Source organism: Lissotriton vulgaris, chromosome 6 (assembly GCF_964263255.1).
Source record: "Lissotriton vulgaris chromosome 6, aLisVul1.2, whole genome shotgun sequence".
NCBI classification, from domain to species: domain Eukaryota; kingdom Metazoa; phylum Chordata; class Amphibia; order Caudata; family Salamandridae; genus Lissotriton; species Lissotriton vulgaris.
Genome location: NC_141694.1, coordinates 1,025,084,554 through 1,025,096,753, shown reverse-complemented (window position 1 = coordinate 1,025,096,753; position 12,200 = coordinate 1,025,084,554). Strand labels below are relative to the sequence as shown.

Genomic DNA, 12,200 nt, shown 5'->3' with positions numbered 1-12,200 from the left:
ACTCAGCTGGGGCAAGATCGTGTAATCACCCCTTGCTTAGATATAGTATACCTATATCTAAACCTATATCTGGACACACATACACCTATAAGTCACTCCTATGGCAGGCCTTATCAATCCTGGAGGCAGAGTGCTTGGTTTTATGTGAGATGGTGCTCTAGCATGAGCTGAGCCTGTCTGCAGCTGTCGGGGCCAGCTCCCTTAGCTGTTCTGGGATATTGCCACACCATATACTCTTAAGTGTATTATAATCCTCGCGGTTACTTGCTAACTTTGGTTTGGCTTTATCAAAATATGTCGTGTAAGGTGTCATACGCTTTGGAATATTACCCCTCACCAGTCCTGGCGACGGGGGTAGCATTCCACCCTTCTAGAGGGAGAAGACATGTTACTTTGCTTAAACGCGGTTAAATCTAACCAGAGCCCCAGCATCACAAAATGGATGCTGCTGCCACAGACACGAGTCTGGCCTTCTGCTGCTGACCGAAAGTCCGGCAGGGGAGGCCTGGACAAATGGTATCCTGTCACGTGGAGGTGTTACACCACCCCAGACAGGAGATAGTGGATTGTAGCAGGGAGGGTTGAATGAAACTAGACACTGCCTGGGGAGCACAAGGCTTCCCATGCATAGTCCAGTTCAAACCGGTACTGGGACACTCTAGTCCCAGCTCTGGCGTGAAACTGGACAAAGGGAAAGGGGTGTAACCACCCCCTTCCTGGGTCCCACCCATAGGAAGGACCTAGCAGGTAATCCAGCCCCTTGATTTGGAATAAAGGTAGGAGCTGTGCCCAGGAGCATTGGATTATCCTGAACGATACTTTGATACAGAACTCTGGACCCTTCGACATCCCACTCGACGTGGAAGACTGAAGAATCTCCCTTGTGGTCAAGGAGTGACCACCCTGTGCAAACAGGCACCATCCAGCGCCCAACGGTTTGCTTTGTTGCAGTTCCCGCCGGAACTCGAGCGACAGAGATCGACAAGACCCAGCTTCCCTGACTTCTAACAGCCCCCGATCCACAGTCCCAGCGAATCTGAGACCCGTGGAGGTGACGTGAAGCGTGGAGCCGGCCATCTTGAAAAGACTGCGAAGTGCTGACCGTGCAGCTCCCGAGGCACCCTCGAAGCTGTGCATTGGGGTTTGAGAAGCCCCAGCCCCGAGCAGCTTGTGCACCGAAGATCTCCCCTCCATACCCATCGAGTGCTGCGTGGGGCCCTTTTTCATTTTCCTGCTCGACGCGTTGGTCCGGTCGCTTGCCCGTTGGCTAGTGGCCCCAGAACCAACGAACCTTAAAATTTACACTGCTAGTCTGGTTGCTCCAGACTGGCCCTCGCTCCCCTGAAAAGGAGCCACTGCTCTGACCTTGCTGGTCCGAGTAAGAAGCGATCTTCGAATCCTGCGTGGGTTGCATTTGCCAAGGCCTGTTAACTCCGATCCGGAAGCCGACACCGCCGACAGCGAGAGCCTTCATGGGACAGCTCGTGCTCCACTCCTGGTCATCGTCGATGCCCCAGAGTCCACGTGGCAGCGGAGACAAGCTTCACGACAACCACCTGATTGCGCCCGACATCGCCTGGTTCCTTCCTGGTTCCATCCTGATCACTGGCTAGTGACCCAGACTCTGTCCTCTCTGCTTTCAGGTACTCTACATCTTCGATCCACCCTTGGATCCAACCGGACTCTTCTCTCCTGGCCGCCTGCAGCATCTTCATCTCCAGGCTCTATAGATCTCCACGACGAAACCCAACACACTTTGGCACCTATGCACCCGCTTCCTGTGGGTGAGGTAACGACCTAACACCGGTGCTCCTGTAGTGGTTTACACCTCTAGTGTCCTAGTTTAAAGTGGGGTAATTCTATTCCAGTCGGAAGACTTCCAAAACAGTAACTCGATAACTTTTACGCGCCATTGACTTTGCATTGGTGCATGCTTGTGCTTTAGGCACTGCTCCCGTGTCCCGCGGGCCTCTCCGACTTCATCACTGTTAGTCCCGAGTAGTCCCAGCGATTCACTACGCCCTAGGCCTTACCATTGTTCGAAAGGTGGTACTTATACCACTATTTTAGTATATGGTTTGAGTGGCCACCGGGCCTATCCAAAATTGTGCAACTTTTGAATGTTTAACTGTGCTTTTGTTTAACCGCTTGTGCCTCTGCACTCATAAAGAGTACAGAGGATTTTTCTAGTAATACATACATATATTTTTATAATATATAACTTGTGTGGTGTCCTTTCATTTGATATTACAAGATTGCATATGTTAAAACAGCTGGCTTCACATGCCATCTTGAGTTTAGCCTAAGACTGCTTAGTCCATGCTACCCCTAGGATAGCTTGTCTATAAGGTTGACTTTACAACCATCACCATAAGGTATTGTTTGGACTGATACAGGGTGCCCACAGAACTGTGGACATCATACATCAGGCCAACTTCTCACAGCGCACTTGGACGCAGACTTTAGTCATATGACCTGTGGGTGCGCTTGTCTCCAAAAGTATGGGGGGCAGTCCTGGCACGGCTGACTGTGACCCTGAATCTTACCCTAGCGAACACTATTGAGGTGTGCAAACTGGCAGTCTTACCCGCCCCAAACCCAAGAAGGTAGGTAATAGCTTTTTAGGTTGAGCCTAGCGCAGCGCGCCTGCCCTGCTCTAGGAGAGGGCCTCTTGGAATCACTCCAGACTTCCAAGAGACTTCTCTGTGTGGGTCGGGCTCCTCCCACACATTCCATTGGCCTTTGCATGTGGCTTTCTATAATAAAAGAACGCAAATGGCCAAAGACGGGTGCATGTCCCGCCTTTCCTCTAAACTTTCACTCCCATGGCCTAGGGGTCTCCGGAGCAAGCTGCGGCGCGCATTGTGCCAGCTGCATTCCTCCCTTATCGTTATCTTGGCTCATGTCACTAGGTAAACAATGCGTGGTCACTTTCGCAGCCGCGCTTGTTTAAACATTTTCTTCCTCTTTGATGCTTAGAGCTCTAGCCAGTTCAAAAGGCCCCTTGAAATAAACACTAAACGTTTAATGTTAGGGGAGAATAGTCTTTAAATCTGTGCAACAATGTGCAACAGTCTTAAATGTAAAGAAACTGGCATAGAATCCAATTGCTGTTAAAAGATTTATTTTGCGCTTCAGACGCAACTCAGGTTCCAAGAAGTAAGGCAGAGTGTTCAGGAGAGGTGAGGAAGGATGGAACGCTTGCTACAAAAGCAATCAGTCCCATTTAGAGCGATATTAATTTTCTAATATTGGGGCCTGTCCTACATACCATTGACGGAACGAGATTGAGATAACTCACTCGTCAGGCTCGCACGACTGAAATTGCGCACACACCTATCTCATTAGAAGCCCGGGTGGCTTGTGAACACCCCGCTACACATATGATTGTCGAACTGTGGCACATTCGAGGGTGCAGGACAATGTTGGGCATGAATGTTGTATTGCAGTACATCACTGCTTAAGGTGCACAATATTATGTATGAAAAAATGGCAAAAAAAACCCTTTAAGAAAATTAAAATGTGGTGTTGTGCATGGTTAAAATATACTCGGGCAATCCGTCATAAATTATTTGTTTCAACTTACGAATATAAGCCATACAATATAAAAATCAAGATTCTACAACAATTAAAACATCACTTTACAGATTCAATTAACTCTCACATTTCATAAAATATTATAACAGCCGAAGAGTATTTTAATTACTTCATTCTCTTACTTAACATCAAAAATAGCCATTCTGTCCTCGTACGCATATTGTTCAAATACACTTAGTTTATAATTTTCAGTCAAAATGTTAAGTCCCAAGTGTGCCCGATTCAATGCAAAAACAACAGTTGATGGACAGAATGCAGAACAATGTCATACATTCACCCCAGTACAGAGATCTGGGCCTAAATCCATCGTTTTTTTTGCACTCCACACCACCCCAGTTCAGACATGGCCATATGCAAATCAGCCTTGATCCTGTGCCTTATGGGAACAGTCCAGCCCGAACTGCCAAAGACGTGGCTTGGCAGTTCGGGCTGGACTGTTCCCATGAGGCACAGTGTCAAGGCTGATTTGCATATGGCCATGTCTGAACTGGGGTGGTGTGGAGTGCAAAAAAACGATGGATTTAGGCCCAGATCTCTGTACTGGGGTGAATGTATGACATTGTTCTGCACTCTGTCAATCAATTGTTGTTTTTGCATTTGTCACCCCGAGTGGAATGGGTATGCTCAGACGTGAGTCCCATGCCCTCCACACCAATGGAGTCAAGCTATCCTGGTTGAAGACGGCTGATAGCCAGAAACCAGTCCTAGGATGCTTGATTCCGGTCCAGGAAAGACATGGCTTGGCAGTTCGGGCTGGACTGTTCCCATGAGGCACAGGGTCAAGGCTGATTTGCATATGGCCATGTCTGAACTGGGGTGGTGAGGAGTGCAAAAAAACGATGGATTTGGGCCCAGATCTCTGTACTGGGGTGAATGTATGACATTGTTCTGCATTCTGTCCATCAATTGTTGTTTTTGCATTTGTCACCCCGAGTGGGGATGGGTGTGCTCAGACGTGAGTCCCATGCTCTCCACACCAATGGAGTCAAGCCATCCTTGCTGAAGACGGCGGATAGCCAGAAACCGGTCCTACGATGCTTGATTCCGGTCCAGGAAAGACATGGCTTGGCAGTTCGGGCTGGACTGTTCCCATGAGGCACAGGGTCAAGGCTGATTTGCATATGGCCATGTCTGAACTGGGGTGGTATGGAGTGCAAAAAAACGATGGATTTAGGCCCAGATCTCTGTACTGGGGTGAATGTATGACATTGTTCTGCATTCTGTCCATCAATTGTTGTTTTCTATTCAATGCAAGACACTTAAAAATCTTAATAGATTCTTTCATTACATTACATGAAAATGCTAAATTTTCCTCGCTCTCACCATTCAAATGCATATGTGACACAAAATCACTTAGGATTCAACATACATGCATTATAGTGAGTAACCATCATGGTTAAATAAGAGCTTCCAAATTTCGATCGGGTAAAAATCTTAGCTCAAAGAAGAATAGCCAAGTTAATTCTGGATTCACAATGTAAACAATATGATTAGATATCCGTCCCTAGTTGTGGTTGTCAGACTATTCATGAAATAACCATGTGGCTTTCCAGGCTCCATAAATATAAGAGGCCTTTCGGATTAAAAATAGATTCACTGTCCGTTTGGAAGGATAAATTCATGGCAGGATTGTACTGTCAAATCTTTCTTTAAAAAATGGGCGAAGATATAGCCTCCTTGCTGGCAGAGAAAAGCACCATAAAGTGCTGGATTAATTCAGCTCAACCCTGAGTAATGTAAGCATAGAGAGCTATGTCAATCAATCAATCAATCAATACATTTGTAGCGCGCGCTACTCACCCGTGAGGGTATCAAGGCGCTGACAGGAGGGGGGTGCCACTACTGCTCGAATAACCAGGTCTTGAGGTGTCTCCTGAAGGTGAGATGGTCCTGGGTCAGTCGTAGGTGTGCGGGGAGGGAGTTCCACGTCTTGGCAGCCAGGTAAGAGAATGATCTTCCTCCGGTGGTGGTTCTGCGAATCTGTGGGACGGCGGCGAGGGTGAGGCTGGTGGAGCGAAGCTGGAGGATGGGAGTGTAGAACGAGAGGCGGTTGTTGAGTTATTCGGGGCCCTTGTTGTGGAGTGCTTTGTGTGCGTGGGTGAGCAGCCTGAAAGTGATCCTCTTGCTAACGGGGAGCTAGTGCAGGTTTCTCAGGTGGGCGGATATGTGGTTGTGGCGGGGGATGTCGAGGAGGAGTCGTGCGGAGGCGTTCTGTATGCGCTGAAGCCGTTTCTGAAGTTTGGCTGTCGTTCCTGCGTGTAGGGCGTTCCCGTAGTCCAGTCGGCTGGTGACGAGGGCCTGGGTGACCGTCTTTCTGGTTTTGGTGGGGATCCATCGGAAGATCTTTCGGAGCAGGGTGCATGGCAGGCCAATAGTACAGCATCATCCGCAAGTAATAAAATCGATATTTTTTCAACGTCCCCCGCCCAAACCCCCCCCCCCCCCCCCCCCCCCCCCCTTCACACACCCTTGGGATATTTAATTTTTGCACAAATAAATGCTACCCGACGTTGTTAATGAACTTGTTGAGTAATAAAAGTGCTAAGACCCATCCTTGCCTCACCACCATTTTTATAGCCATCTCCCAAATGATTGCAGTAGTTGTCTATGGGCCCAGTGCTTTCATTTGTTTCTGTTTTAGAATAGTAACTTGAACTTCATCTTCAGTGAATTCTGGATATACCATGCCAGATTTTTCCAAAAGTGTTGTTGAAGAATTGGTGGACTCTGTTTCTTCACTATGGCTCGGGATAGAAGCATTCTGTTAAATCGGCTAACTTGGTTATGATGAATTAAGCACGGACGTAAAAAGCTCTACCCATGAGTGTCCTGGGATGCCTCTTTCGGAGGTTTTGGACGTGCCTTCGCCGCCCTAACTAATTAATAACCAGAAATGCAAATGCCTTGTTTTCCTTTAATGCCAGCTTGAGTATGCCCATGCTTTGACATGAAAGTACCTCTTTTGAATCTATTTAACGGTTTGTTATTTCCTTAACGCCATAAGACGTTTCTTACCCTTTACAAAATGTCTTCTATGACAGAGCAATGGCTAGTTATTCCAGTCATGTGTAGAGGATCCTCAACTAGCATTCTAACAATCCTGTCTATGCATGTTTTATTCCATAAATAGTACCCCCCACAAAAAGGACTTATTGGCTGAATCTGAAAGCAAATTAAATGCTGTCCGGCACAAAATTAAGCAAGTTGCTCAAGAACTGATGGGAGAAGACATGTATCAGTATCACAAAGCTTTTACTCCAGGTATTATTCATGTGTAGTATATTGTATTTTGTAACATATTTCTGTTGCAATTTTAATGTGATGCACCTTTAAAATGTAAATGAGTTTTCACTTTGTCATTTCATCGAGCTTCCGATATTGTAATGTGTTATGATTTTGTTTGCACCGAACGTCTCCAGATAATTGTCACTGCCAATGAGCAAGGATTAAGTAATACATTTGCGAAAGATGACAGTAAAAACATTGTTTCCTCCAGCCTGACCAGTCCTCTGATCACACTGTTCATCTGAACACTTTATCCATGTTTCGCTCATTAAAGAGCTTTGAAATTATACTTCATTTCTAAATTGAAAAGTAGGGAAATGCTGATCGTTCACTCATAATCTGCCTGTGCTTTGGACACCAAACCTTCCTATCCTTTTAATGCCACAAGTGTGTATTTGTCTCATTTATTTAAAAATTGTGGTTTGTCTAGAGGATTGCTTCCTTAAATATGTAAACAGTTCTAGTGCCAATGAGTGCTTAATTTCCTCGTTAAAACATTCTCCACAGCTTGGCACTAAGTCATTTACCTTTTTGCCAAAGCTCATGTCAAATCAGAGTAGAACATCAACTATATGCAGAAAGATTGGTTTGCATCAGCCCCCTTCAGCTTTTCTGCAAATTCACTATTTAGCCAATGATTCCATGAGGTGTCCTATACATTTAGGATCAGCCCAGATCATTTATGTTGGACCTTTATAAATTACAGCTTGTATTGGTGATTCATGACTAGTTTCACTCCGTTGTTACAGCTGTTCCTTGAGACAATGCTGAACTTTTTCTGTACAAAGTATCGGACAACTGTAGGCATATTTCCTACCAGCCCCTTGGCAATTATGGGCGTGTACGTCCCAGCTGTTGAAAAGCAGAGAATAAAGACTACAGCATCCAAGATGCAGCTTTGTGAAATGACACAAGTGCCTTGGGCTGGCAAAATACTCGCTTCTCTTCCATGGGATCCCCATCTGTAGTCCTAGCACTGAATTGGCCTGCCCGCCTGTGGGGTCCTGGAGTACTTTGCAAGATGTATATCTATATTATACATGCACACACTGTGTAGACAAAAATCGTATGTTTGAAAACGATTGACTTTGCAGGCTAAAGAAGGCGAAAAATGACATTTTAGTCATCTTTTTATTTTAAAAGTATCTCCATCTACAGGAAAATAGTCACTACGTCGAAAACTACTAGCATTAGACCCCAGCCTGCTCGCTCGCGCTCTCTCTCTAGAGAGAGAGTGAGAGAGAAAGAGCGTGCACGCACCAGGGATAGGATTTCTTGCCACAAATTAAATACGCGTCGTCTATTCAATGTTGACGTTTATAAAACACCATGCCAGCAGGAAGATGTTATTCATTGGGGGTTGCCTTGCGATGTATAGTCTCTACCACAATGATAAATTCACTGTGACCAAAAAGAAAGTCCAGTTAGTAGTTTCTCATTATTCACAGAAGGCACCCTCTCAGAAAAAGCAGGTTAAGTTGTGTCAGGTTTATAGAGACTAGTGGGTCTATTGTATTCTTCTAGGAGGTTCTGGTACATTCTGGCTGTCTATGCCCATAATCCAACAGATCAAGCCAAGTATTATTTTGATAATGACCATATCGATCGAACACACTCTCCTCAGAACACCGGTGGTCAAGTGCATGCAGATCCAACATGAAGAAAAAATAACCACTGAGCGGTACTTCTCAAACAACAGCAAGTAAGTAGTTGTTTTAATGCAAAGCAGCGGCTCTGCTCAAGGACTAGTGCAGTACTGTTAGGTTTCATGATAACTCCCTGTTCCACAAGTATGAAGCATCCCACGAAGAGCCAGGGTAAAGATATGCCAGACTGGCTAGGGATCTAGTATTCAGTAGATGGCCTGTTTTTTGGGTGGAGGTGATAACAATTAGGCAGTTGGGCACATCATTGCATGGCTGTGTAGAAGAGGAGGGGGGCACTGGAGGTCTGACCTACCGGCATGGCAGCACCAGGAGCAGCTGAAGGGGGGGGGGGGGATTGGCCTGGGGTTTAATGCAGGTTTAACCACATCGCTGCTGTGGTTATTTTTCCCCTGTGCTGAAAATTGCCAATTTGCTGGTGTCATCAGCACAGCTCAACTGTGCCTCATGACGAGCTGAGCTCCTCCTCATGGAGTCTGAAAAGTCGGAGGAGGTGGGGACATAGGATAACCATGTAGCGCCTATAAAATTACACGGGTAACCCGTTAGTGCCAGGGGTCTTCCCAGGGCGAAGTTTCGCCACTGCCTCCTGAACCTCTGTCAATGACAGATCGTCTTCTAGGCCCTGAGCTTCCCCTTCTCCTAATTCTGCGGTGGGAATTGTGGCCAAGTAATCCTGTATTTCGGCCTGTGATTCAGCTGTTCGAGACCGATGGAGGTCCCTATAGTACCCTGCATAAGCATTAGCCACCCCTTCATCAGTGGACCGATTGGTACCATGGGGTCTATCACCTCTCTCACCCATCTATGCTAGATTTCACGCCTCCTAATCCAGGCTAGGAGCTTCCCGACCTTGTCCCTCACCTCATAGAGGTGGTGCAATGTCGCCAAGTGCATTTTCTTAGCTTTGTCTGTGGCCAGTTCATTGAATTCCAGTCCTGCCCTATTCCCACTCGCTATTTTGGTGTTGCTCAGGTCTCCTGTGCTCAATCTCCAATTGCAGGCGCGGTCCCGTTACCTCAGACCCATCTCAACCAGAAGCGTGTAGTGGTCCGGGAGGCCTCTAGCTGTGTAGTCTGCACGTCCTGCGTCACATAGTTCCTCCTTGGGGATAAATATGTAGTCCAGTCTGGAGTGTGTCATGGGTCCCGAAATAAAAAGACAACTGTCTGACTAGGGGATGTTTGTCCCTCCAGACATCTGTCAGGCCCATCGTTGAATCGCCATAGTGGTGTGGTCAGTATGGATCTGTGTCCCCCCCCCCCTCCCCACTTCCCCCCCTCCACCCTCAGAGAGGTTCAGAGCTGGGTCCATAACATTGTTAAAATCGCTGCCCACTATATGCAGGGCAGAGGGTGTCTCAATCAGGATATCAATCACCTTGGTCATCATAGGCGCTTGTATCCTGGGTGGTGCATACGCGCAAATCAGTGTGACCTCAGTTCTTCCCAATAGCCCAGAGACTCCCACGTGTCTACCCAAGGGGTCCTGCCAAAGGCGTGAGGTTTGTAAGGGAATGTTCCTCTTGATCAGGATAGCTACCCCTCTCGCCACAGCTGTGAATCCTGAGTGTGCAGGACCTTGTAGGCCCCACAGCCGATAAAACCACACTGTGTGCCCTTAAGGTGTGTTTCTTGCAACATTGCAATATCTGGTTGGAGCCTCTTAATGTGTTGCGACACTAGTCCTCGTTTGATCTTGTTCCTCAGCCCAATACCGTTCCAATTCATAACCGTTAAGGTGGGTTGCCGGGTCATGTTACATCTGGCGACATTGTACTTATAGCACCAAGATCTAGAGTTAGGTGGGAGTGCGGTTCTCAAAATGTCCCTCATTCTGTAGGAGTGTCCTGTGGTGACGACCCTTGCGCTCAACAAACCAAAGTGCAAACATTTAAACCCCAACGGTGCAAAACTCCACTTTTTCCACACCACACCCCACCTCCCTCCATACCTCCTCAACCTTCTGCCCCAATCTCTGGAAGGGAAGATTAGGTTATTCTGTCGACCTCCACCCCACCAGATTATGAACCCCAAAACCCCAACTCTTACATTTTCTTGCTCATGTGTCCAAACTGTTCACAGTGCAAAGCTCAGGGCACTTCAAAGAAACGAGCATTTACAATGCAATGGTCTCGGCATTGTTAAAGTTAGAGCTATTGGCATTGCTCATGACATTTTTATTTATGTTTTTGTTTTTAAAACATAAATAAATGGCATTGTCATTTACAATGTCAATAGCTTAATCGCTCGCAAATGTGAGACCTATTGCATTTACACTCGGACAGAGAGCACACACACAAAGCCACCCACACAGTCATTCACATTGAGCCACTCACTCACACACAGAGTCACACACACAAAGCCACCCACACAGACACAGAGCCACCCACACACACAGACCCCCCCCACACACACACAGCGGCCCCCAAACACACACAGAGCCACCCACACACACAGAGCCACGCACACACACACAGAGCCACACACACACACACAGAGCCACACACACAGAGTCACCCCCCACACACACAGCCTCCCCACACACACAGAGCCACCCCCACACACACAGAGCCACCCCCCCACACACAGAGCCACACACGCAGAGCCACCCCCACACATGCAGAGCCACACACACAGAGCCACCCCCACACACACAGAGCCACCCCCACACACACAGAGCCACCCCCACACACACAGAGCCACCCACACACACGCAGAGCCACCCACACACACGCAGAGCCACCCACACACACGCAGAGCCACCCACACACACGCAGAGCCACCCACACACACGCAGAGCCACACACACGCAGAGCCACACACACACAGCTGAGCCACCCACACACAGCTGAGCCACCCACACACATGCTGAGCCACCCACACACATGCAGAGCCACCCAGACACACACAGAGCCACCCACACACACGCAGAGCCACCCACACACACGCAGAGCCACGCACACACACACACACAGAGCCACCCCCACACACACACACACACACACACACAGTGCCACCCACACACACACACACACACACACACACACACAGTGCACACACACACACACACACACACACACACACACACACACACCACCACACACACACACACACACACACACACACACACACACACACACACACACGAGAGAGGAGGGGGTTGTTAAGGTTGGCAGAGGGCACAGAAAGGACAGAGGTGACTGGAGGGGTTGTTAAGGTTGTCAGAGGTGCATGACACCTTCAGACAGTCCTTGAATTTTAAGAGCCAGCATTTTGTTTGTTTGGACTTGTAAACTCATAAAAAAAATAACAGGGGGGAAAAACTACGAGCACCAGTATGCCCAGCGCGGTTGAATGAAAAGTGAATCCCTTGGCAGCACAATGATTTGACGACACACCAAAAATACATGCTTTATAAATGGCAATGTGTCTGAGTGCGGCCAATCGGGAAACAGGTTTATGCATGCATATCTTTAATTTACATTTTTTTGTGAATTTAGCTCAGATCTACTAAACGAGCACACATCTTTCACTTCAGGAAGTTTTGCAATCAAACTACAATTTGCAACTTAATGATTTATATGAGCGAGAAAAAATACAGCAATAGGCTCCGCGGCCAGCACATTCCTTCTTCCTTTGCAGTCACCCCTGC

The 12,200-nt window shown here is 47.4% G+C and overlaps 1 protein-coding gene across 7 annotated transcripts in view; it reads left to right on the top strand.

The window, feature by feature from the left end:
* TSNAX (translin associated factor X) overlaps nt 1-12,200 on the top strand; it is a 937,068-nt gene that overhangs the window by 449,118 nt on the left and 475,750 nt on the right. For all 7 annotated transcript variants that reach the window (XR_015296640.1, XM_086927084.1, XM_086927083.1 and 4 more), the window contains exon 4: nt 6,728-6,858. Coding sequence is in view for 6 of the 7 variants with exons in the window: in XM_086927084.1 (XP_086783210.1) it covers nt 6,728-6,858 (131 nt within the window). In the remaining variant the exon portion in view is untranslated. The remainder of the gene's footprint in view (nt 1-6,727; nt 6,859-12,200) is intronic.